Below are 27,467 nucleotides of genomic sequence, written 5' to 3' on the forward strand. Positions count from 1 at the left end.
TAAACTGCTGTTTATTTGAAATAAACTGTAAAACAAAACAAACAAACAAAAATACGACGCACTATGAAGGGCCAGCCGATGTGGCCGACCGGTTCAAGGCGCTTCAGTGCGGAACCACGCTGTTGCTACGGTCGCAGGTTCGAATCCTGCCTCGGGCATGGATGTGTGTGATGTCCTTAGGTTAGTTAGTTTTAAGTACTTCTAAGTTCTAGGGGACTGATGACCTCAGATGTTAAGTCCCATAGTGCTCAGGGCCATTTGAACCACTATGAAGGAGTTATGTAAATTGGTTACAGACCGATACATTACAGGTATCGACGGAAAATGCGAAATTATAAACTTTGGGGGTCAATGGATGAATGTGTGATGCTGTACCGCAGTTTCACCACGCAGCTGGGATGGGCAGAAAACACCAGACATGTCGATACCAGAACATAATTACTTCGCGAATTTTATTCCATGTACTCAGCTGGAGAGAAGCTAATGCCTCACAGGCAGGTGTGTGAACAGCATACGCAGATGTCATCATTTGAGAGAGAGGACATGTAGTTGGGGTCAACGAAGCCGGTTGGAGCAGACGGTGAATCGCTCGACATTTGAACAGTAACGATGCTACTGTTCGATTATGCTTGCACGAATGGGTGAACCGTGGCCGAATACAGTGTCAAGAAGGAAGCGGGCGACCTAGAGAGACGGCAAAATGTGACGGCCGATCATTCGTCAGAGAGGCACTCAGAGCCCCGGATGCATCATTATCATCGCTCCGATGCGAAATTGGTGCTTCAGTGACCGCAGGGACCATTAAAAAACGGTACCCCTTGCGCTGATTACCATTTACACTACTGGCCATTAACATTGCTACACCAAGAAGAAATGCAGATGATAAACGCGTATTCATTGGAAAAATATATTATACTAGAACTGACATGTGATTACATTTTCACGCAGTTTGGGTGCATATATCCTGAGAAATCAGTACCCAGAACAACCACCTCTGGCCGTAATAACGGCCTTGATACGCCTGGGCATTGAACCAAACAGAGCTTGGATGGCGTGTACAGGCACAGTTGCCCATGCAGCTTCAACACGATACCACAGTTCATCAAGAGTAGTGACTGGCGTATTGTGACGAGCCAGTTGCTCGGACACCATTGGCCAGACGTTTTCAATTGCTGAGAGATCTGGAGAATGTGCTGGCCAGGACAGCAGTCGAACATTTTCTGTATCCAGAAAGGCCCGTGCAACATGAGGTCGTGCATTATCCTGCTGAAATGTAGGGTTTCGCAGGGATCGAATGAAGGGTAGAGCCACTGGTCGTAACACATCTGAAATGTAGCGTTCATTGTTCAAACTGCCGTCAATGCGAACAACAGGTGACCGAGACGTGTAACCAATGGCACCCCATACCATCACGCCGGGTGATACGCCAGTATGGCGATGACCACGCTCCCAATGTGCGTTCACTGCGATGTCGCCAAACACGGATGCGACCATCATGATGCTGTAAACAGAACCTAGATTCATCCGAAAAAATGACGTTTTGCATTCGTACACACAGGTTCGTCGTTGAGTACGCCATCACAGGCGCTCCTGTCTGTGATGCAGCGTCAAGGGTAACCGCAGCCATAGTCTCCGAGCTGATAGTCCATGTTGCTGCAAACATCGTCGAACTGTTCGTGCAGATGGTTGTTGTCTTGGAAATGTCCCCATCTGTTGACTCAAGGGATCGAGACGGCGCTGCACGATCCGTTACAGCCATCCGGATAAGATGCCTGTCATCTCGACTGCTGGTGATACGAGGCCGTTGGAATCCGGCACGGCGTTCCATAGTACCTTCCTGAACCCACCGATTCCATATTCTGCTAACAGTCACTGGATCTCGACCAACACGAGAAGCAATGTCACGATACGATAAACCGCAATCGCGACTTCATCAAAGTCGGAAACGCGATGGTACAACAACGTTTCACCAGGCAACGCCGGTCAAATGCTGTTTGTGTATGAGAAGTCGGTTGGAAACTTTCCTCATGTCAGCACGTTGTAGGTGTCGCCACCGGCGCCAACCTTGTGTGAATGCTCTGAAAAGCTAATCATTTGCATATCACCATTCGGTTAAATTTCGCGTCTGTAGCACGTCATCTTCGTGGTGTAGCAATTTTAATGGCCAGTAGTGTATCTCTGTACACCAACTTGCGCGTTCATAGTGGTGTCGGTTACCTTCGGCCTGGAATCTCATTGGGTGGACTAGATTTGTCTTCAGCGATGAGTGCCGCTCCCAACTGGGCCCCGATAACCACCGAAGACGTACCTGCAGATGCCCCGGACAGCGATATGATACCAACCTGAGTGTCGCTCGCCGTATGGCCCGACAACCAAGAGCTACGCTCTGGGACGCCACTTCTTTTCACTGCAGGACCTCTTCGGTTGTCATCTGCGGCACTCGTACAGCACAGCGGTCCGTCGACGGTATCCTACGTCCCGTTCTGTTGCCCTTCATTTCAAGCCGTCCAGGACTTGAGTTTCTACTACTTGCCTTGGTGCTTGCCAAACCCTAATTCGGCCAGCGAGATCGTCTGATCCCTCTCTAATTGAGACAGTTTGGAGCATTATGAGCAGAGCTCTCCAACCAGCTCGAGATTTTGGCGATATAACTCTCCAGTTTGGACAGAATTTAGCACGATATCCCTCAGGAGGACATCCAATAACTCTATCAATCAATGCCAAGCCGAATAACTGCCTGCATAAGGGCCAGAGGTAGACCAACGCTTTATTGACTTGTTCAGTATGTGAAGCTCTTTCTATCGAATAGATCTTCCACTTTGTCTGAAACTACAATAATTTATTCTTCTGAACATGCGCATCACATCTACCGAGTTTCCTCCTATTCGGATAATTCCTTCGTGGTGTGTCGTTTATTTGTCCTGTAGTGTATGTGCAATTTTCGATGGTGTGCTTCGGCAGGAACACTGGCGCACTGATTAAGCTGCTGCGAGTTAGTCAAGTAGCAACCACATATATAATCTTGATTCTCATAAGAATTTCACTGTTTTTTCGAATGTGGCACGATTTCTGAGGGTGAAATTACTCAAGAAGACAACGTATATTGCTTCGAATGAATAGTTTAGCAATCTTCTTCTTCTTCTTCTTGCGTTACGGCCTCTGTAGAACCACGGGTAGCCCCTTCGTGGACTGCATTCTCATCTTCTTCTCCCAGAACCGCTTCATTCTTTCTCTTCTTTTCTCTCGCTCTTCTTCCGACATCTTCAGTGTCCATTTCTTCTGTCGGCTCCACTGGTGACACTCTAATCTTTTTCTGTATTCTTCTCTGTCACTGATCTCCTGCATATTGGTTGGTGTATATTTATTCCCGCAATTTTCCTTTCCTTCGACCTTGGTCCCCAATCCCTACCAGTTTTTCCGAAGTTCAACAACCCACTTGGTTCCTGTCTTTCCCCTTGTCCTCCCTGTTGTTTTCCACTCTCTCTTCGTCATTCTGTCCATACTCATCCTAACTACATGTCCAGCAAATCTTGCCCTTTTGAGTTTGATTTCCCCGGATATTGGTCTCATGTTCCGGTACAGTTCTTCTCTAGGTCTTCGCTTCCACCTCTTTTGGGACCTAGTACTTTTCTCAGTATTTTTCTCTCTTCTTTCTCTAGTTGTTCTGCCCCATTTCTTCATAGTGTCATCGTCTCAGCAGCATATAATACTGCATTCCTCACCGTTGCCTTTTGCGTCCTCTTCCGTCTCACTTACTATTGCTATGTCGTCTGCAAAGGCTAGACAATTTTGATTAGCAATCAAATTTATAACCTAGGTTCTCACAAATAGTTGGCTGTTTTTTATGTTGTACTATTTCCGTGTGTTAGGTTAGTCAGGAATCCGAGAGCACAGCTTACACTGCTGCGGGTGAAACGATCTGCAATCATATTTGTATTACTGTTTCTCACAAGTATTTGGCTTTTTTTTTTCGAAACGTGAGGTTAGGCAGGGACCAAAGAGGACAGCTATATAAGTCGATTCTAGTTCTCCATTCTTCGTCCGTCTTTTTCTGTGATTTTTCATTAAATGCGTATTGTTACTCTTTTATGATTTGTTTTCTTACTTCATGGTCTTTGTCCTTGAGCTACGCAGGTCAAGTCTACTTGTCTATTCGAAAGTTTGTCATTTATTGCGTTTTTGCAGTAGTACAGAAAAGGATACTTTACAGTTAAAACTTTAATGGATTTGGAGTCCACACTTAATGAAAATGACAAATAATAACTGAACGTGTAATCGACAATTACAGTGATACCATATACGAAAATTCTGAAAGAGTGCACAGTAGACACCTAGTGCAATAACAGTGATACAGGAAGTAATATCAAAAACAGAAATCTTCTAACAAACACGTAACTATTGCGTAAACGTGAATCGGTAACTTGAAACGAAGTACTGCAACAAACGCTAAAAACAGTGAACCCTTGATTCAACAACAAGATTTCGCCTGTGTAGGTAACTTCTGCGTACTGTGCCTTCTTTTAGAATCTTCATATGTGGTATCACTCTAACTGTCGATTCCATGTTCCTTTATCTTTTAATTTTCATTACGTGTAGACTGCCAATTCGTCGAGGATTTAACTGTAAAGTACTGCTTCCTGTACTACTGCAAAAACGTAATGAATAATGAACCTTGGAATCGAAAACGGGAATTGACTTATATAGGGCAGTTCTAATTACTGTTTCGAAGAGCTGTTATTTTTCCTTGAATTTTCGGTACTTGTGTAGTGCTTTTTGTTTTAGGATTTCTGTGTTGCTCACTCCTTATTTTCTGTTAATGTCCTGTTACGTTTCCCATATGTTACTACTTATTTCATTTTGAGGTTGTTGGGTGATATTTCAGTTTGTCCCCACCCAAAACCCCCGCTATCCCGCGGTAGTCTCCTTAGCTTCAACAGTTATTAAGAATTATTGCTGTTCCATTATATTACGAGTTTACGATGCGTGATATTGTAGTGGACTTTACAAGTAGTCTATTTTTCTTTCACTTACTCGCGTAAACTATGATAATAATTTATATCACCCATGTATATTTTCTTTTATCTTGTTGCTGTCTTCTTTTTTGTTATCTCGATTTTTTGCGATATAGTTTGGTACTACGCAATTAATCGCGTAAAAGGTGATTGGAACTTATCGTTTGTATCTGTGATATTTTATTTTACTGACAGACATTCGTTTCCTACGTAATAAGCCTCGATGCCTTGAAATACCACTTTGGCATAGGCATGACGTCAATGCTCAAACCTAATGGGTAGGATCGAACACTAAAATTTATCGAAAAATAATGCTCCTAGGTCCCCAAACCGAATACATAGACCAAACCTGGCTACAGCATACTAAAGAGATGGGTCCGAAGGACGGGATCAAACTGATTTGGGAAATGAAACTTATTGCTCTACGGTATATGATCAAAGAGCACACTATGAGGACTTTCTACAGATACAAAGAGTCACCTTACTCCATACGTACGTACTTAGCAGAATATACGATATGGATACGATGCTTCCCACTAAACGAATATAGCCCTCGCTGTTGGTACATCTGGAAAGGGAATATTTTTCGAGATTAGCCGCCGCGCGTAGTGGCTGTGTGGTTTGAGGCGTCATGTCACGGATTGCGCGGACCCTCTCGCCGGAGGTTCGAGTCCTCCCTCTGGCATGGGTGTGTGTGTTGTTCTTAGCATAAGTTACTTTAAGTTAATTTAAGTAGCGCGTAAGTCTAGGGATTGATGACCCCAGCAGTTTGGTCCCTTAGGAACTCACACACATTTTTCAAATTCACCTATAAGGCATCAACCTTAGGGTGACTCACAGGCGACTGAGGATCAAAGACATCCGTCAAAATGCACAGCAGTCTTCATTAATAGCACATCTAGAATGCTACAGAACAATCGGCCAAGCACTACAAAAAGTTTGGAAATGACAGAATATAAAATAAAGTGGCTTAGAAACGAAATACTATCACGCTCTTAAGAAGAAGAAATTTTGATTTTACGAGAGAGAAGTATTTAGTTAACTTTAAGAAGAAAAATTTAGAAAAATAATGAGAAATGGTTAGCGACGTTGTCTCCGGTGCCGAAAGACACGGATTCGATTCCTAGTAACTAATCCGATTTTTTATGAACGAGGGAGATCTGGAATAAAGTCTACTCAGTCTCGTGAGCCAAAATGAGGAACTGCTTCAAAGGATTCATATACTGGCAATAATGGCTGGCAAAATCGGCAGCATGCTGGTCACATGTCCCACGATCATAGATCGTTCCTCGTACTGCCTTGCAGCCAGTGGTCTGTCAGACGGTACAGGTCCAAGGGCTAAACCTTGTGCAGTGTTTTCGTATATGTTTACGTTTTGCTGTATAAATGCTTCCTCTGGATATGTCTATCCATTACTGTCATAGCTATCCGCACCCATGTTCTTGCTGCGTGATCTATAATTTCATCGTCTTTAATTCATACAAAAAAATCGGAAAGACCTGCGTAAAAATCCAAAATACTCGGGTAAAAAACATCTGGACGACGCTACTGACTGTGCCAATATCGCTGAAAAACCTTGGGTGGATTAATGTCCTCGTAGGTGTAGAAATTTTCCAGAAGGCAGTGCTCTTTCAAATAGTTGCCAGACATACACTAAGTGTGCACAGAGGCGTGACTGTGCCCCAAGCAAACAACGGAAGCGTCTGTGCACCGTGCAACGGCGTCTGCAGCACACCTTGTTCCTACAGTTTACCCACGTGCGCCACACATGTCGGGCACCACTCCGGCCTTGAATAATTTTGTATAAAAGAGACCCCTCGCTCCCTGTCAGGCACAGACCAACACCGAATCTCTAAAAGTAAGTAATATTCTGCCGCTGTCTGCCTCTAATACTTAGCCTACTTCCCGGCAGAGTGCATAGGTAATTTATGATTTTCTTATGTTACCCACCTAGCAGCAGTGGTCATTAATGCATGCCGGAGGTTCGTGTTCTAATTTCTAGTTCTGCAAGAAATTTTCCCACCATCATTCGGCCAGCAAGGGGAAGAAGGTGATGACGTAAAGCTCCTGATCACCAGTCTTAGCGTACCACTGCTTCAGGTCTCTTGGAGCTGCCGATGTACACATTCAGATGGTGTTCCCCAACGCCGTTTTCATACATGTTTCCTAGTATTGCTTCTGGTAGTCCGTGAAAACACTCAAATATGGATTACAGAAATGCGTTTCTTGATTCAGTATTTCCTCGCAAAATCAATATTTCCTCCCACGTCAACGCTTACAAATTTTTGATGTTTGCTTGGGTGTTCTAGTTCCTCGTTGCTTTTAACAATGTAAGCTGATCTACACACAGTAACGTTTTCTTCATCGAAAGCCGGCCGCTGTGACCGAGCTGTTCTAGGCGCTTGAGTCCGGAACCGCGCTGCTGCTACGGTCGCAGGTACAAATCCTGCCTCGGGCATGGATGTGTGTGATGTCCTTAGGTTAGTTATATTTAAGTAGTTCTAAGTATAGAGTACTGATGACCTCAGATGTTAAGTCCCATAGTGCTTTGAGCTATTTGAACCATTTTTTTCCATCGAAGGCCGAAGGCCAATATGAAACATTGCTCTGAGTAGGAAATTATTCACATTTTACATTTAACTGGATATATATAGTCATCATTGTCACTAAGTAATTTGGTAATCGAAACAACTAATTTCCAGAGGCTGGCCCTGCGAAACAGCTATCGAAAATTGATATTTGACTGGGCTGGTAAAAGCTATTGAGGGTTTAACATATAAACTCATCAGAGAACATCGGTTTCCGACGTTCGGTTTTCTTCCTCTGGAGGCTGCAGATATACGTAGCGATGAAAACGTCAACCCCGGTGTCCCCTTTGCTGCTATTCGAGCGGAGTAGGGTGTGGTGTGGCTCTTGAGTTCACCCTCTCCCTCCTCTCGTTATCGTTTGAAGCAAACGTGAAACAACGCTGTACATACATTAATTACAGTCACCTACTCTCAATAGCTACACTAACAACATAGCTTTCACACACTTTGTAGTGGTGCGGTAGCGTTCTCGCTTCCCGCGCCCGGGTTCCCGGGTTCGATTCCCGGCGGGGTCAGGGATTTTCTCTGCCTCGTGATGACTGGGTGTTGTGTGATGTCCTTAGGTTAGTTAGTTAGTTCCTGCATACCTCCTGACCTAGTATTCCGGGACGGAAGAATGTCGCAGATGAATATCTTAGCCGCATCTCGCTTATAAAGGAAGGTACGGGTAGAACTGAAACTGTGAGGGAGTTCGTGACTTGTGACTAAATAGCTCAGTCAGTAAGGCCACTGAATGTGAAAAGCGACGTCCAGGGTTAAAGCTCCAGACCGATATCGAATTTCAATCTCTCAGGAGGATTCAGTTTCTGATTTCCCTTTGAGCAGAAATGCAACACGTACATGTCGAAGGAAACCACGGCAACTCGATATCACAGAAAAAGTCTCAGCAAGAGAACTTGAAATCTAAATAAATGCGAGAGTCGTTTCAGTAGATACTGGTGAACGCAGAGCAGTGGAACAGCTTTGGCGGGACACTTCTTACAGATGTACAGATAAGAGCACGAAAATATAAATGGAATGGAGCTTCCTATGGAGTTTAAAGACGCGCTTGAAACTAATAACTTTAATGAACTTGCGAGCAAATGAAGATGTGCTGCTACAGTCGTATCGCGCTTGTCAGACGACTGCACTTGTAATACATTTGTGTAACCAAAGGCTCTAATTTGGCCGACAGATGTTCCTGGGTGTGCTGCTGCTGCTGCCTCTGCTGGCCGAAGGGTTGTTCTTCAACAACCTCTTCTGCAACCTGCCTGATGCCTCGACTGAGAGCCTCAACATCACCACGGTAAGTTGTGCAGAAGTTGTAACGGAGGAAGATGGATACTGTCGTTGCCGTGTACTGTTTTTATCATGTCTTGTATTCTATAAAAAGTGGCTGGCGTCAGCAACAAAAGAAACAGACTATTAAAGCAAAGCAAGAGCTTCCGCCTCAGTTTGAGACGCTACTAGAGCTAATGACTACTGTTTGAAATTCTATAAGCCTCAGAAATTACAAGCTGAACGCATACATTGTGCAAAATTGCATCCTGGAGTAAGTTCTACATCTTCATTTATACTCTGCAAGCCACCCAACGGTGTATGGCGGAGGGCACTTTACGTGCCACTGTCATTACCTCCTTTTTTATTCAGTCCAGCCACACAGCTGGTCTGATATTCCGTAGGCTCTTACTTTGTTTATCAGGCGATAGTGCGGAACTGTATCGAACACCTTCCGCAAGTCAAGGAAAATGGCATCTACCTGGGAACCTGTATCTAATATTTTCTGGGTCTCACGAACAAATAAAGCGAGTTGGGCCTCACACGATCGCTGTTTCCGGAATCCATGTTGATTCCTACAGAGTAGATTCTGAGTTGCCAGAAATGACATGATACGCGAGCAAAAAACATGTTCTAAAATTCTACAACAGATCGATGACAGAGATATAGGCCTATAGTTTTGCGCATCTTCTCAACGACCCTTCTCGAAAACTGGAACTACCTGTGCTCTTTTCCAATCATTTGCAACCTTCCGTTCCTCTAGAGACTTGCGGTATACGGCTGTTAGAAGGGGGCAAGTTCTTTCGCGTACTCGAATTGGTATCCCGTCAAGTCCAGTGGACTTTCCTCTGTTGAGTGATTTCATTTGCTTTTCTATTCCTTGACACATATTTCGATGTCAGCCATTTTTTCGTTCGAGCGAGGATTTAGAGAAGGAACTGAAGTGCGGTCTTCCTCTGTGAAACAGCTTTGGAAAAAGGTGTTTAGTATTTCACCTTTACGCGTGTCATCCTCTGATTGTGGGATTATGCTAGCGGCCACGTTATCCGTTAAGACTGATCTAAGCGCCATTGTCTGTGGAATATGAAAATGCAACTCGGCTCTGAGGGCTGACATAAAGAAAACGGAACCTTGTTATTCGTGGTGGTACTGTTGTGCGATACAGGTTATTACTTTCAGAAATAGTTGATTTGTTGCGCTGTAACTGGCATTTGTAGACAGGCAGAACCATAACGTATATTGTTTATGTAATTGTCATTTAGTATAAAACACACATCATACGGTAACTAAAAGCCGAAGACCTGGAAACTGCAAATTATATCACACATTTTAATAAGTTAATCGTCTCATACTGATTCGTGATACTGTGTCACTGATGTCGCAATACACTTTAAATCATATCCGCTTTCTTGCGAAGACTAAGGAGTTCTCTTTTCCTTTCCATGACAGGCAGAGAAGACGTGGTACACGCAGTACCAGTACAACATCCCCGGTGCATCGCTGCTCGGCTGTCTCGTTGTGACGCAGTCGCCGCGTGAGAGCAGCGACGAAATGAACATTAATGGGACCTTCAGCAGGGTGCCACTGTAAGTCTTGCCGTTCTGGTATTCCTCACGAGTCACCTAACGGCAGAATTTTCTATTTCTAAGTGAAAGAACTCATTAAGTTTTGAAACTGCACTGTTCAGTGTAGCTACCGTTTAACTTCACGTACTTACGAAGACAGTTGTACTACTGACAAATATTCTTATTAATCACTTCCTGCACATCACTCTGTTCATTCTGCCTGTGTGTCTCTATCTTCTGTATTGCTCTTTACTCTTGCCTCCCCCTCGTTTCTGGGAATCGAAAAGCACAAATTGAATACCTTCTACATCTACATCTACATATATACTCCGCTAGCCACCAAGCGGTGTGTGGCGGAGGGCACAATTCGCGCCAAAGGCTAAGAACTCCCATCGCGTAATATTACAGAAAACTAAAAACCCCGGGTAGTAGTAAAAATCTACTAATCACAAAAATAACTGTGAGGAGATGGAAATAAGGATTACAAAAGGAATAACATTTACATAAATGATGTTTTTCTATTACTGATTTATGTGAAAGAGAACATAACTAGTGACAACTTTTAAGTAATCTGATATTAGTAATCAGGGTGCTCTCCTTCCATATTCTGTTTCACACTAGTGACAGCAACTTTGAGGATCCAAAATCAAATGGATACTGTGGCGGGGTATTTTCCGTTTTGCCATCTGTGCAGTAGGTTAGGTACTCGAAATGCAGTCTTCCTTTCTAACTCGGCATTGGATTTTAATACAAACTACTGGTTTCCTTGACTAAGTCCCCTGCATTCTGTTTATTCATTCTTATCGTGGTACCGAGCCTTTTAGTTATGTTTCTCTATTGTGCGCAGTACCACTCTGTCCTAGGCACGCCCTAGCTGATCGGCAGCCTCTATTTTGTCTGTCTCCGGGATAGTTGCAGCTATTGCGTTACAGACTGTGGTGCTTCATTGCTGCTGTCTCCTTCCTCCCGTGAAGAATTCGCTAATTGTACGTTCCAGTAGCGTTCGGCTAGCTGTACCTATCGTTTCACAATCGCAGATCGGTTGCTCTGCACTTTTAATTTCATGTAAATATACGGGGTACGTAGCAAGTCCTGCCAAACAGTGAACAAGATAGCGGTTGAACCATTTAGAGTCTCTCTCTGAGAACCAGTGGCAAAGGACTTTCAAATCTCTTGCCATGAGTACAATGAACGCCTTCTGACGGGGATGCTATTGTCTTCTCGAGTCCCAAGAATTTAATTTGCTCTACACTACCAAAATTTCTTCATTTTCAGTAGCTGGCTGCAATTTCCTTGATTTACAGATCAACAGGAGAATCCATAATGAACAACAACATGGTATTCCATTTGAAATAATACCCTGTACAGTCACATCAATGTGCCCACCTGTCAAAAGCCTGAATAACCACCTTTTGCAGCGCGAGAGGTGGAGGAAGATAGTCGATGAGGTTCTGGAAGGTGCCGACAGGGATCTGGAGTCATACCGACTCCAGTGCGGTGGCCAGCTGCGCTATGTTTCTCGGCTTAGGACTCATGGCGCTAACAGCTGGATCGACGATTCTCGATTGGGTGTAAATACTGGGTGTTCGGTGGCCAAGGTAGTACGGTAACCTCATTATCATACTCCTGGAACCACGCAGGTACCCTGCGAGCTGTGTGGCACGTTGCATTGCCCTGCTAGTAGGTGCCGTCGTGCCGAGAAAAAACAAACTGCATGCAGAGGTGGACGTCGTCCCCAGGGACAGATGCACATATTTGCGTTGATCCACTGTGTCTTCCAGAGTAACGAGGTCGCCCAGGGAATGCCGCGAAAACGTTCCCCATACCATAAAGCTCCCTCCTGGATGCAGGGCATTTGCTGTCAGAGGTTTCACGTCACAAACATGTACAGATAGTGTTGAGGATCAGTGGACAAAGTTCAAAACCATCGTACAATAGACACTGGATGAGTATGTGCCAAGCAAGATCGTAAGAGATGGAAAGGTACAACAACCGAGTTAGAAAACTGCTGCGGAAGCAAAGGGAACTTCACAGCAAACATAAACATAACCAAAGCCCTGCAGACAAACAAAAATTACGCGAAGCGAAATGTAATGTGAGGAGGGCTATGCGAGAGGCGTTCAATGAATTCGAAAGTAAAGTTCTATATAATGACTTGGCAGAAAGTCCTAGGAAATTTTGGTCTTATGTCAAAGCAGTAGGTGGATCAAAATAAAATGTCCAGACACTCTGTGACCAAAATGGTACTGAGGATGACAGACTAAACGCCGAAATACTAAATGTCTTTTTCCAAAGCTGTTTCACAGAAGAAGACTCCACTGTTGTTCCCTCTCTAGATTGTCGCACAGATGACAAAATGGTAGATATCGAAATAGACGACAGAGGGATAGAAAAACAATTACAATCACTCAAAAGAGGAAAGGCCTCTGGACCTGATGGGATACCAGTTCGATTTTACACAGGGTACGCCCCCCTTCTTGCAGCGGTGTACCGTGGACTCTAGAAGAGCGTAGCGTTCCAAAGGATTGGAAAAGGGCACATGTCATCTCCTTCTTCAAAAAGGGACGTCGAACAGATGTGCAGAACTATAGACCTATATCTCTAACGTCGATAAGTTGTAGAACTTTGCAACACGTATTCTGTTCGAGAGTAATGACTTTTCTACTCTGTAGGAATCAGCATGGGTTTCGAAAAAGACGATCGTGTGAAACCCAGCTCGTGCTATTCGTCCACGAGACTCAGAGGGCCATAGACGCGGGTTCCCAGGTAGATGCCGTGTTTCTTGACTTCCACAAGGCGTTCGATACAGTTACCCACAGTCGTTTAATGAACAAAGTAAGAGCATATGGACTATCAGACCAATTGTGTGATTGGATTGAAGAGTTCCTAGATAACAGAACGCAGCATGTCATTCTCAATGGAGAGAAGTAAGAGTGATTTCAGGTGTGCCGCAGGGGAGTGTCGTAGGACCGTTGCTATTCACAATATACATAAATGACCTTGTGGATAACATCGAAAGATCACTGAGGCTTTTTGCGGATGATGCTGTGGTATATCGAGAGGTTGTAACAACGAAAAATTGTACTGAAATGCAGGAGGGTCTGCAACGAATTGACGCTTGGAGCAGGGAATGGCAATTGAATTTCAATGTAGACAAGTGTAATGTGCTGCGAATACATAGAAAGAAAGATCCTATATCATTTAGCTAAAATATAGCAGGTCAGCAACTGGAAGCAGTTAGTCCATAAATTATCTGGGAGTAGGCACTAGGAGTGATTTAAAATGGAATGATCATATAAAGTTGATCGTCGGTAGAGCAGATGCCAGACTGAGATTCATTGGAAGAATCCTAAGAAATGCAATCCGAAAACAAAGGCAGTAGGTCACAGTACACTTGTTCGACCACTGCTTGAATATTGCTCACCAGTGTGGGATCCTTACCAGACAGGGTTGACAGAAGAGATAGAGAAGAGCCAACATAGAGCAGCGCGTTTCGTTACAGGATCATTTAGTAATCGCGAAAGCGTTACGGAGATGATAGATAAACTCCAGTGGAAGACTCTGCAGGAGTGACGCTTAGTAGCTCGGTACGGGCTTTTGTTGAAGTTTCTAGAACATACCTAGTCAAGCAGTATATTGCTCCCTCCTACGTATATCTCGCGATGAGACCATTAGGATAAAATCAGCGAGATTAGAGCCCACACAGAGGCACACCGACAATCTTTCTTTCCACGAACAACACGAGACTGGAATAGAAGGGAGAACCGATAGAGGCACTCAAAGTACCCTCCGCCACACACCGTCAGGTGGCTTGCATATCATGGATGTAGATGTAGATGTAGATAAACGCCAACGGCCATCTGCCCGATGGAGCATAAAACGTGATTCATCTGAAAAGCCCACCTCTCGCCACACAGCGGACGTCGAGTTGCAGTACTGGCGTGCAGATTCCGGCCTCCGTCGCCGATGAACAGCAGTCAGCGTGGGTGGATGAACTATACGCAGCAACGTTTACTGGTCGGTCGTTACGAAGACATTGCTGGTAGCGCCTTGGTTCACCTGGGCGGTCGTATCTATTCGCCGTACACATCTCTGCAGCTATCGTACATGCCTGTCATCAATACGATATTGCAGTGCATGTGTTGTTCAGAATTACGGTGCAATGTTCCTTCGGACATGCATTTATGCCCGAAACAATATCGCATCGTAATTCTGAACAACATAGGCACTGCAGTATCGTATTTATTCGCCGACGCCAGGCAAGCGACTTTTAGTTTAATCGTCTCTCCTGTACAGTAATACACATAATGAATGTAGGAGTGCAGGTTGTAGTCACATGGTCTGAGACATATGAAGGTTTGTGTCTTGCCGTGTAGCACGCTCAGATAGCCTAATGCTAAGGCCACCGCTCGCGATAAGCGGGTAATTCGGTCTCAAATTCCGGTCCGGCACGAATTTTCATTCTACTCATTCCATTACACGGCTGATGGTTGTCCATATTCGCAACTGCGAATACATTTCATGGCTGCCATCTATGGCTCATGCTGTACCACAGTCGCCTCGTCGCTTGTTTTGGGTAGCGCTATTTTGCCATGTACAGTGTACTTTGTCCACGGTGCAAGCGAACTGTTTACAAATCTAACCGTATGGAAAATGCTTCCGCCCTTGCCAATGATCGTGTTCTTTTGGACGTCAGATAAATGCTTCCGCATTACGACAACGATTGCACTGTTCTTCGCGACTGTCCGACTCGCTTTAGACAGGGTGTATCATAATTAATGACGTAAACGCATACAGTTGAAAGTACACGATGCTAGAAGCAAAAAAATCCCAGTAAACATAGGGTCGAAAATGCATACATTAAGAGCTACGAGCAATTTTTCATCTACGATACTGTGAAACAAATCTCCTCTAGTGCAAGCTCTTCGCTTTCCGGCCGGCCGGAGTGGCCGTGTGGTTCTGGGCGCTACAGTCTGAAGCCGAGCGACCGCTACGGTCGCAGGTTCGAATCCTGCCTCGGGCATGGATGTGTGTGATGTCCTTAGGTTAGTTAGGTTTAATTAGTTCCAAGTTCCAGCCGACTGATGACCTCAGGTGTTAAGTCGCATAGTACTCAGAGCCATTTGAACCATTCTTCGCTATCCATATTTTGGGAAATGGTAATGTCGACCAAAACAAGAAAAAAATGTCTGCTCTAAAATGCATACCTTAAGAGCTATGAGCACGTGCTCATCTTCGCTACTTGGAAACACAACTCTTCTAATGAACAATTGCTCATAACTTTTAAGGTACGCATTACAGAGCAGATGTTTACTGGACATTTTTTCTACTTTTGGTCCTTAGTACTACTTCCCAAAATGTGGAAAGCAAAGAGCTTGCAGTACAAGAGATTTGTTTCATCAAAGTATCGAAAAATTGCTAATAGCTCTCAAGAAATGCATTTTCGACCCTAAATTTACCGACACTTTTTTGCTTTTAGTATCGTGTGCTTTCAACTGTATGCGTTTACGCCATTGATTATGATACACCCTGTATACTCTCCACAGCTAGTGCTACCAACTACTGTCTGTGAGTATTTATTCCACACTGATATTCAACTTAATTGGTGGTCTCGGTAATGTGGTTGGGTCACATAAAGCAGAGTAGTATGTTGGCACTCGAATCCGGTCATCAAAAGGCCTATCCGATTAGCACTTCCTTCTCTCAAAAATTGAGAGATATTCGCACTACTAATGATTTTCTCTGGTTTACTTATACGTCACCTGTCAAATATAACATTCTTTGAAGGATCTATCATAGTGTACTTTCGGGCGTCGATTCTGTTTCCTGCACAATATTCCACGACCGACGCAGGTAACTATTGCGTATGAGAGATCACCTCACAGCACCTGAAGAAAATGACTGGATTGGCTTTTGAAATAGTGTGCATCTCGGTTAAATACTAGAAAGTCCATCATGAAGCAGTAACACCGAAAAAACCTGAAAGATCACACTTTTTAAAGATCTGTTATAGTGGACTATCGAGACCTGTATAATATGAAATTAAAATGACCACATGCATTAATTTTTGTACATTGAACCATGAAGTTCGAAATCTCAGTTTTATTTGTAACTAGCTGACCCGGCGAACTCTGTTCCGCCTTAAAGCCAATAAATAATCAGATTTTGGATGTTAAGTTCAATTTTTTATTAGGACAAATAAAAATTAAGTATTTTAATGATTCTTTATGTTTTTTGGTGCATAGCTTCCACTCTTCAATTCAGTACCTTGTGTTACACGACATTTTTTGTTTTATTATCAGGCGCAAGAACAAACAACGCATATGGTCTTCCGACCCGTGAACATGCCACATATAATTGACCATTTGAAAAATATGGATATTCCAGATTTAAACCACAAACTTTCAAGGATTGGCCTTGTGATTTGTTAATGGTCATGGCGAATGCAAGACGTATCGGAAATTGAAGTCTTTTAAACTCAAACGGCACATCGGTTGGGACCATCGGGATCCTCTGAATGAGAACTTCCTCACCCTCGAATTTTCCTTTGAGTATCGTCGCGTAAATAACATTGGTCATCAATTTACTTACCTCAAAACGTTTACCGTTGCACAGTTTTGGTTGGTTTATGTTTCGAAGCATGATTACTACGGAGCCAACTTTTAGGCGTAAATTGTGCGGTGGTATGTCAGGCACATCCCAAGAGTTTAAAAATTCAATTGGATAGTTGGTGGCTTCATCTTCATTTGTTACACAGTCAATAGATTTGAATGAATGCATTTTACCAATGATCTCATTCTGAATTACGTAGTTTAGGTCATCTACATCTTTATTCATAGCCGCTAAAATTGCTCGCTCACTCAACCATTCATTATTTTTGTAGTTAGTAATGATGTTTGGGAATACTTTGTTGATAAGTTCGTCTTTCGATGAGACACAGTTACAGAAATTATGAGGAAATGAAATCAATCCGCTCGATTCTTCGACAGGTACTCGACCATTACCGATAGTCAGCAATTGCTCAAAGAAATCTTCAGCAGATGTATCATTAAGCAATGCAACTCTCATGTTTGTTGTCAGTTAAAGTTTCTTCACAAAGCGCCATAGATTCGATGACTTGAGGCAAGCATTTATTTCATCTGCAGCCATTGATCTTGGAACTACTGGCAGTGTTTGGCGGAATTCGCCATACAGTAAAATCATTGCTCCTCCAAAACATCTCGAGTCATTGCGTAGATCTTTCAATGTTCGGTTAAGTGCCTCTAATGCACGTTTATGAGCCGTTGTGCATTCGTCCCAGATCTTGGATGCTGATAAAACTTCGGCCACTGCTGAGTTTTTTGTAATATTACATGTTGGTTATTCAATAGCTTGAAGATTTAACGGTAATTTTAATGCTGACTGAGCCGTACAGCATCTTTCTAACAATGTGTCTGCTATTCCGGAAGAACCAACTGCAACCGCAATGTTGGATCTCGCACGAACAGTGGCTAAAGCTACTGACATGAGGAATGTCTTGCCAGTTCCACCAGGGGCATCCAGGAAATATAAACCACTATTTCCATCATCAATTGCCTTCATTAATGTACCATAAACTTCCTTTTGTTGGGGGTTCAACAGGGGTACATTCGTTTGAACTACTAAATCTAATTTGCGTTTTGTTATTCCACGCCAGATGCGTTTCTGTTATACTACGTTTTATAGCGGTCGAACGGGATAAAAAGTATCCTATGCCCGTCTCCTGGTTCTAAGCTACCTCTCCACCAATTTTCAGCCAAATCGGTCCAGCCGTTCTTCAGTTATAAATAGTGTAACTAACACGACTTTCTTTTATATATATAGATTAAGTATTCATTACACATTTCTGAACGCACGCGTAATATTTTTCAATCTTTTTTAAAAAAATACACATAATAGTTTATTCATCCATTTTAAATAGTTTATGAACGCATGCATAAATGTCAATCCTTACTTACAGATTTTGACAAAAAAATTTGACAGCTCCGAAACTAAAGAACTTTTAGGGAAAATAACGCATTTTTCAAGTATTCGTCACTTTTCATTATTTTTAAGATGTATTCTGCTATTCGGGGCGGAGACAAATCCAACAAATCAAAAACCATGAAAATTTTTATTCGTCAATTTTTCATTATTTTTAAGATGTATTCTGCTATTCGGGGCGGAGACAAATCCAACAAATCAAAAACCATGAAAATTGGTCCAGCAGATCTCGAGTTATAAGTGTTGTAACAAACCCGACTTTGTTTTATATATATATAGATTAACGGTACAAAATTTTATTTTCCAGTCTTCCTGTGAATGCAGTCGGCAAATTCACCGGCAACCGCATGGATACCGAAGTGGACGGCATTTGTAAGTAGGAATTAATTTATGTGAACGTATCGGGTCTATGGCACTCCGAATATTTCATACATGTCACAAATACCGTTTCTGACAAGCAAACACCTTTCATCTGTGCACGCTTATTCCTCGACCGGGGTTAAGGAAGTAATAACATCCACAAAAGCAGTACATACACTAATCGTGAAGCCGTCTGCGTTCCAGGCAGCATCATTTGCTTCTTCGAACTCCTTCAATGCTGCAACGTAACAGCAATGTTTTGTATTTCTCCCTCTTTCACAGTCTGCATTCAGCATTTGCCCAATGACGGCAACCTATTGACAACGTAAAGATTTTACCCAGCAACTATATTTCTCTGTAAAAGTACGGGAATAATACTCATTTATAAGTATGTCTTTCGTTAGTGTCCAGCCATCCGGCAGTAACTGTAACTCGAAGAATGTAATATAAGGATTGAAACTTCGAGCACTGAAGAAATTTGAAGAAGAACTTAAGGCGATCTAAAGATAGTGAAGGTGTTTCATCAATGACAACACCGGCGAAATCATGCAGACTTAAATATATACCTATAATGCTTAGTAGTGGTTAACAGAACTTCCGTCAGAAGGAACAGCAGACGCTCGTGTTTACTAGCTGATCGCTTGCACTGTGCAATCGCAAACGGCGTAGCATTGGAGCGTTTGATTGTATATAATTGGTCTACTATGGGAAAGTGGCAAGAGATTTCGGTTCCACCTCGTATTGCCAACTAGATACCATTTATTTACATAGTAACTAAATACATTGATTATTATCAAAGCGTGCAACGGCCTTGCCGCAGTGGCTACACCGGTTCCCGTGAGATCATCGAAGTAAAGCGCTGTCGGGTGTGGTCGGCACTTGAATGGGTGACCATCCAGGCCGCCATGCGCTGTTGCCATTTTCCGGGGTACCCTCAGCCTCGTGATGCCAATTGAGGAGCTACTCGACCGAACAGTAGCGGCTTCGGTCAAGAATACCATCATAACGACCGGGAGAGCGGTGTGCTGACCCTACGCCCCTCCTATCCGCATCCTCCACCGAGAATGACACGGCGGTCGGATGGTCCTGGTAGGCCACTCGTGGCCTCAAGATGGAAGACAGACTGCTTTATTATCAAAGTAGTGTTGAAAGTTATGAGCAGAGTACACATTGCATACATGGGTGTGATTAACACCATTATAGGTTTTCTGATGATGGGTTAGCAATCAAGCACTGATCGAGGAATGAATATTTGGCATGCAGTTTCACCATGTTTGCTTGTTCAGACATCCATTTATCAAACACGGTGTAGATGAAATATCCTTGCCGTTTAAAAATTAAAACAAAGTGTTTTTTCTTGTACTAACAATGAAACACCACCAACTTGACCTCATATTTTACGGAGCAAAAAGCATACTCGTAACATATCAGCCCAAGCAGCCGATCCCGCGTGAAAATTTCGGCCAAAAGTATAATAGTACAGCCGATCCCGCGTGAAAATTTGGGCCAGAAGTATAATAGTACGCAGTTGCGACATTTTGAAAGTACTGTTGTTTTAACTTTGGCGCGCACCAGTTTTTTGTCGCTCGCTCCAGCCCACTGCAGCCGCCTTACGCCTGAACACGAAACACCATACATGCAATGGAGAGACAACCAGAGCCTTCTTATTCGTCGAATGTTGAAGGCAAGGAAACTGGAGTTAGAAGGTAGACACACCTGCCCAACTTATTTTGAAATCTTGTTCGAGAACATGCTATTCTAAGCGAAGAACAGCGATCAATATGATAACGTAATACGTCAGCCTCAAGCATATTTGTCTATCGATATTCTGTAGCTACGCCTCAGAATCGGAACGAATACCCCTAAGCAACTAAGAAATTATTATGTAATGAAGTTAATGGCCTCCGATCTGCAATTCAATCATGCCAACCATGTTGGAGAGTAGCGCATCTCCTGTAAATATAAATGAAAAATTCGCTTTTAACAGCGTCAGCTTTAAAAACAAATGAAGCATAAGCACTACATCAATGCTGAAATTTAAATAGCGCGACGCTGCTCCTTTAATGGCTAATTCGTTTCACTCATTTATTCTGTATTTGTAAATCGCTACATAGAAATGTTCAGAGCAAAGGAATTCCTACACAACCTACAGGTTAGAAACCGCGCACTTTGACACCGTCAGCAAAGCGTATTGCCAATATCAAAACTGTAATTCACAAACCTCTTATACACTCCATTGTGCAGTTCTTGAGCTAGGGCATTTGGCGGCTACATTGAGGAGGAGCGAGTGACGAACAACCAATGCGTGCGGAAAGTTCAACAGCTGTATTTTCAGAATGTAGTAACTGCCCAATTTTCGCATGGGATCGATTACTGGGGTTGATACCTTGTACGTGTGCTGTCTTCTGCTTTAACTATGAGGCCATATTGGTGATGTCTCCTCATGAGAGGTAATTCCAGTCAACCTGTACTCTCCACTTGTTTTATGTTGCAGGGAACCTCCCGTTGAGCGGCCCGCATAACGTCGTCTACACTGACGACGAGATCTTCATTGAACACCTCTGTGTGTCGGGAATCGGTAAGTTTGAGTTGCCGGCTGAAGTCTCACACGTAGCACCGTGATAATGGCAAGTGAGGGAGGGGGGGGGGGGGGGGATGTTAGTGCTCTCTGCCTCTGTACCGTTCCCTGAGCCACAAGTGCCTTCCACGAGGTGCAGAATGGGTGATTGACATATTAACTGCCACGTGACCACCGCAACTTCTGACCTCGACTCCTTAGCGAACACGGGCACTTGATACAGTAGTGCTCTGCGGACGTGCCAGCTACAATCGTTTCATCTCCGACAAGCGCTCCCGATTTCACAACATGGACACCGAACAGAGTCCACACCCCTAAAATGAATCACTAGTGAAAATAAATGTAACTCCATCTTGCATTCAGGGGCGTGGGACAGCGTCTGGTCTAACAACACTATACCGACAGCCGTTACTTTTATATTGTTTTATTGGGCAATCAGTTTCGAGTTTCCAGTCATGTCGTCTTCACATGTGTGAAGACCACAAATGCTTACAATTATGTACATAATTTGTGTCGATATTTTGCAACCATGACTTATTAAATTGATAATCTAGTAATATTCACACCTGTTAGCAACTATTTTCATAGAACTACTTTCATAGCATCTAGAATACCTTTCTACAATGTTTATTGCTGCAATATCTACATTTGCATCTAAATCTACACCCTTACTCCGCAGTTGCGTGGCTGGCGTAGGATACCCTGTAACACTACTAGCCATACTCTTTCCTGTTCCACTCCAAAGAAGACCGAGGGAAAACCGACTCTCCATATGACTCCGTAAGAGGCTTAATTTCTAGAACTTTTGCCTTCGTGGCAACAGTACAACCATTCTGCAGTCAGCTTCAGATGGCGGTTCGCAAAATTTCTGCAAAAGTGTTCCTCGAAAAGAACGTCGCATACCCTCTACGGATTCCCATTTGAACTCACGAAGCATCTCCGTAATACTTGCTTGTTGTTCGAACCTACCGATAACAGATCTAGCAGCCTTCCTCCGAACTGAGATGATGTCATCGTTTAACCCAACCTATTGCCCATTCCAAACACTCGAGCAGTACTCAAGAAAAGGTCGAACCAGAGTCATATATGCGGGCTTCTTCACAGATGAACCGCACATTTCTAAAATTCTCCCAATAAACCGAAGTTGATCATTCACTTTCACTACGAATATCCTCACATGCTCGTCCCATTTCATATCGCTTTATAACCTTACTCCCACTTATTTAAACTTCGACACCTTCACGCACACCACAGCACCAGTAGCAAACAACCGCAGATTTCTGCCCACCTTGTTCCCCAGGTCATTTATGTATACAGAAAATAATAGCGGCCCTATCACTCTTCCCTGGGGCACGCCTGACGGTACCCTTGTCTCTGATGAACACTCTCGTTCTCGACACGTAATTTAACAAGTCTTCTAGCGACTCGCATATCTGGGAACCTATTTCATATGGCTGTATCTTCGTTAACAGTCCTCAGTGCGGCACCGCGCCAAATACTTTTCAGAAATCTAGAAAAATGGAATCTCCTGTTCCCCTTCATCCGGAATTCAAAGTATATGACGTGAGAAAAGAGCTAGCTGTGTTTGACACTAGCGATGCCTCCTAAAATCGGCTCTAGGAAATTTATTATATTCGAACCGAGAATATGTTCAAGAATTCTGCAGTAAACCGATGATAAGGATATTGGTCTGTGACTTTGTGGTTCCGTTCATTCACCCTTCTTATAAACAGTAGTGACCAGCGCTTTTTTCCAGTCGCTTGGGACTTCACGCTGGACGAGAGATTCGCGATAAATACAAGCTACGTAAGGCACCAGTACCGTGTAATTCTCTTTGTAAAACCGAAATGTGATACCATCCGGACCTGGCGACTTATTTCTTTTCAACTCTTTCAGTAGTTCCTCTTGACACCCTCGCAAAAAAATTTATGGTTAACATATAGATTGAAGAGACAACAATAATTCCTTAAGGCCAAGAAAGTTCGCCAATTAATTGGGCGTAAGACAAGATGCACTCTTTCTAAGCCACTATTCAACCTCTGTATCGAACATGCAAAGAGAGAAAGAAAAGACACATGAGGAAGTGGGACTGAAATTCTGGGTTAACCTAAGTCAATGATGAGATTCGCTGCTGACATTTCTGTCCTGTTCAAAGAGGCGAAAAATCACAGGACCTTTTGAGTTCTATGAACATTCTGCCGAACACAGCATTACTTAGAGAAAGCATTCCTTGCTAAAGTAAGGCTGCTGTTATCACAGCCCTCAATTTAAGGAAATTTTTGAGAACGTACGTCTGGAGCACCGCGTAGTACGGAAGTCTTCTATAGCCTTTGGGAAATCCGGACAAGAAGAGAAGTGAATCATTTAAGTAATGATATTACAGGACGACGCTGAAAATAAAAATAGAGACTTGGGATGAGCTGGCGAGTCAAGACAGGTTGCAGAACACTAACTAGATGAAGGGACTGGATGACAGTGCATGTGTTAAGGAGACCGGTGAATTACGTTTATGGTACCAGAAAGATAGAAAAAATTATAAGATAAGACATTTATTGCAATAAAATAAAGTTTGAGGTCGTTTAATGTACACTACTGGCCATTAAAATTACTACGCCTAGAAGAAATGCAGATGATAAACGAGTATTCATTGGACAAATATACTATACTAGAACTTGCATGTGATTACATTATCACACAATTTGGCCGCATAGATCCTGAGAAATCAGTACCCAGAGCAACCACCTCTGGTTGTAATAACGGCCTTGATACGCCTGGGCATTGAGTCAAACAGAGTTTGGATGGCGTGTACAGGTACAGCTGCCCATGCAGCTTCAACACGATACCACAGTTGCTCGCCCACCACTGACCATACGTTCTCGCCGGCCGGTGTGGCCGTGCGGTTCTAGGTGCTACAGTCTGGAACCGCGTGACCGCTACGGTCGCAGGTTCGAATCCTGCCTCGGGCATGGATGTGTGTGATGTCCTTAGGTTAGTTAGGTTTAAGTAGTTCTAAGTTCTAGGGGACTGATGCCCACAGATGTTAAGTCCCATAGTGCTCAGAGCCATTTGGACCATACGTTTTCAATTGGTGAGAGATCTGGAGAATGTGCTGACTAGGGCAGCAGTCAAACATTTTCTGTATCCAGAAAGGCGCCTACAGGACCTGCAACATGCGGTCGTGCATTATCCTGCTGAAATGTAGGGTTTTGCAGGGATCAAATGAAGGGTAGAGCCACGGGTCGTAACACATCTGAAACGTAACTTCCACTGTTCAAAGTGCTGTCAGTGCGAACAAGAGGTGACCGAGACGTCTAACCAATGGCATCCCATACCATCACGCAGGGTAATACGCCAGTATGGCGATGACGAATACGTGCTTCCATTGTGGGTTCACCGCGATGACGCCAAACACGGATGCGACCATCATGATGCTGTAAACAGAACCTGGATTCATCCGAAAAAATGACGTGCACCCTGGTTCGTCGTTGAGTACACCAACGCAGGCGCTCCTGTCTGTGATGCAGCGTCAGGGGTAACCGCAGCCATGGTCTCCAAGCTGATAGTCCATGCTGCTGCAAACATCGTCGAACTGTTCGTGCAGATGGTTGTTGTCTTGCAAACGTCCCCATCTGTTTACTCAGGGATCGAGACGTGGCTGCACGATCCGTTACAGCCATGCAGATAAGATGCCTGTCATCTCGACTGCTAGTGTTACGAGGCCGTTGGGATCCAGCACGGCGTTCCGTATTATCCTCCTGAACCCACGAATTCCATATTCTGCTAAGTCATTGGATCTCGACCAATGCGAGCAGCAATGTCGCGATACGATAAACCACAATCGCGATAGGCTACAATCCAACCTTTATCAAAGTCGGAAACGTGATAATACGCATTTCTCCTCCTTACACGAGCCATCACAACAACGTTTCACCGGGCAACGCCGGTCAACTGCTGTTTGTGTATGAGAAATCGGTTGGAAACTTTCCTGATGTTTCCAGGTTGTAGGTTTCGCCACCGGCGCCAACATTGTGTGAATGCTGTGAAAAGTTAATCATTTGCATACCACAGAATCTTCTTCCTGTCGGTTAAATTTCGCGTCTGTAGCTCATCGTCTTCAAGGTGTAGCAGTTTTAATCGCCAGTAGTGTAATTGGCGGGAAACATCAAACCAATCAGAAGACTTGTGACTAAAGCAGACAAATTTTTAATGGCGGAAAAACTGATTGAAGACAATTGATTCCCAGCATGATTTGATAGAAGCAGCCCGCAGATTCGGGAATTCTGTCACGGAGATTTTTCAGAAGTGGGATGCTAGTATGATGCAGAAACTTCAGACAAGAGGTAAACCACGTCATCACTGCGGTATTTTAAGGGATGAACTGGCGTGCACCATCGAATTCTAAGGCGAACTGAATCTGCTCTGTATCTTCTTGGTCGCTATGTTATGAGCAAATCATTATTAATCAAGTATAACAATTTTCAATTTACTGTATGTCTGAGTTTTTACTCTTTACTTCTCTGTCTCTGCTATTCACCTATGTGTGTTCCCTTCTTCTACAATATTTCTCAATAAATTTCTTCCCATTTCTACGGAGTCTGATGGCCACTCTCGATCTTTTTGCTAATCCTCGGCAGTAGATGGTGATGATGGAAATAACAATCGCTAATGGACATAGGCCCTTCTTTCTGCTGATAAAAGTAATTTTGCTTCACCACTGCTTACAGCAGCTAAGACTGTGACTTTGGCTTTGTATTTAATCTTTACAACTTTGATGTTTCTAGTACTTAATAACGGGGTTAAATCTCTAAAATATCCTTATCAGCAGTTCTTGCAAATTTCCAAATTGCTGCACTATAATGGTGATATACAAATTCATTGATCCCATGTCCATCCCCAAACTTCATTACTTCACCGCACTTTTTTCTCTTCTTGCCGTCCACTCCACTGTTCCGGTGGAGCTGAAATGCTATTCCGCTCTTCAAAATAATTTGTAAAATAAAAAAATGGTTCAAATGGCTCTGAGCACTATGGGACTTAACATCTATGGTCATCAGTCCCCTAGAACTTAGAACTAATTAAACCTAACTAACCTAAGGACAGCACACAACACCCAGCCATCACGAGGCAGAGAAAATCCCTGACCCCGCCGGGAATCGAACCCGGGAAATTTGTAAAATAGGTAACCCTGTTGCGTACTTGGTAAATGCAGTCATAACCTTTTTTCAGTGTAAAATTATTTCTAACCTACGTAAGGACTATGCATCGTACTAAAGTACAAAGGAGGCGAACTATATAGTGTGCACTCTTCGTTAGGCGTGGAGACAACTACAAACTTCTATTACAGCAGCTCGTTGTATCGAAAGAGGGACGTCATATGTCGCACAAATTGGTGTGTGTTAACATCTACATAATGCAACATTGTAACAAAAGTAACATGGCTCAGCATTCACATGTGCATACAACAAGCACGATAGTGTGTAATATTTTGGTTAACATACCGAAAATAATGCCGCGTCGAGCTAAAAGTTCAACCAATCTGTGGACAAAGAGTACAAGACCACTACTGTTGTGAAGTGTGGTTTTCTCAATGAACAGTTTATAATTTTTGTAATTTTTGAAACTATCAAGAAAGAGTATTAATATCTACCTATGACTTTCGGAGCCTACGGATGTAAATAAATGTTCTGCTAAAAACAAATCTTTCTTACAGAGAATTCCTTTATTCTGACTACCGAAGAGACTCTCAGTGAGGAACTGGAGGCTAGGATCTGGGAAATCGTCGAGAATCATCCCGAGGTCAGCAAGTCGAAGTACGTGAAGACCGTCTGCTGATGTCCCTACGAGTGAAACCTACGAATATACTATTTGTGGCAAATAAATACTGATTTCGGCATAACCCTGTCTTTTATATTCACATAGCTTAGCCTCCCTTACCTTCTTCACCGTCACTATGTAAAATCTACGACTGAGACACTGGAACCGTATATTGGTCTATCTACAATGAAGCGCCAAAGAAACTGGTATAGGCATTCGTATTCAAATACAGAGATATGTAAACAGGCAGAATACGCTATGCGGTCGGTAACGCCTATATAAGACAACGAGT

The 27,467-nt window shown here is 43.3% G+C and overlaps 1 protein-coding gene across 1 annotated transcript; it reads left to right on the forward strand.

Annotated features, from left to right (window-relative positions):
* Positions 1-6,826: 6,826 nt before the first annotated feature.
* LOC126412147 (uncharacterized) lies at positions 6,827-27,257 on the forward strand. The gene is made up of 6 exons (XM_050081605.1): positions 6,827-6,870; positions 8,775-8,885; positions 10,307-10,443; positions 18,731-18,795; positions 21,278-21,361; positions 27,072-27,257. Exons 2-6 carry the CDS (start codon positions 8,775-8,777, stop codon positions 27,191-27,193), a joined length of 519 nt encoding a protein of 172 aa, XP_049937562.1. The 5' UTR covers positions 6,827-6,870; the 3' UTR covers positions 27,194-27,257.
* The last annotated feature ends 210 nt before the right edge of the window (positions 27,258-27,467 follow it).

The sequence above is a fragment of the Schistocerca serialis genome, chromosome 7 (assembly GCF_023864345.2).
Source record: "Schistocerca serialis cubense isolate TAMUIC-IGC-003099 chromosome 7, iqSchSeri2.2, whole genome shotgun sequence".
Lineage (NCBI taxonomy): Eukaryota > Metazoa > Arthropoda > Insecta > Orthoptera > Acrididae > Schistocerca > Schistocerca serialis.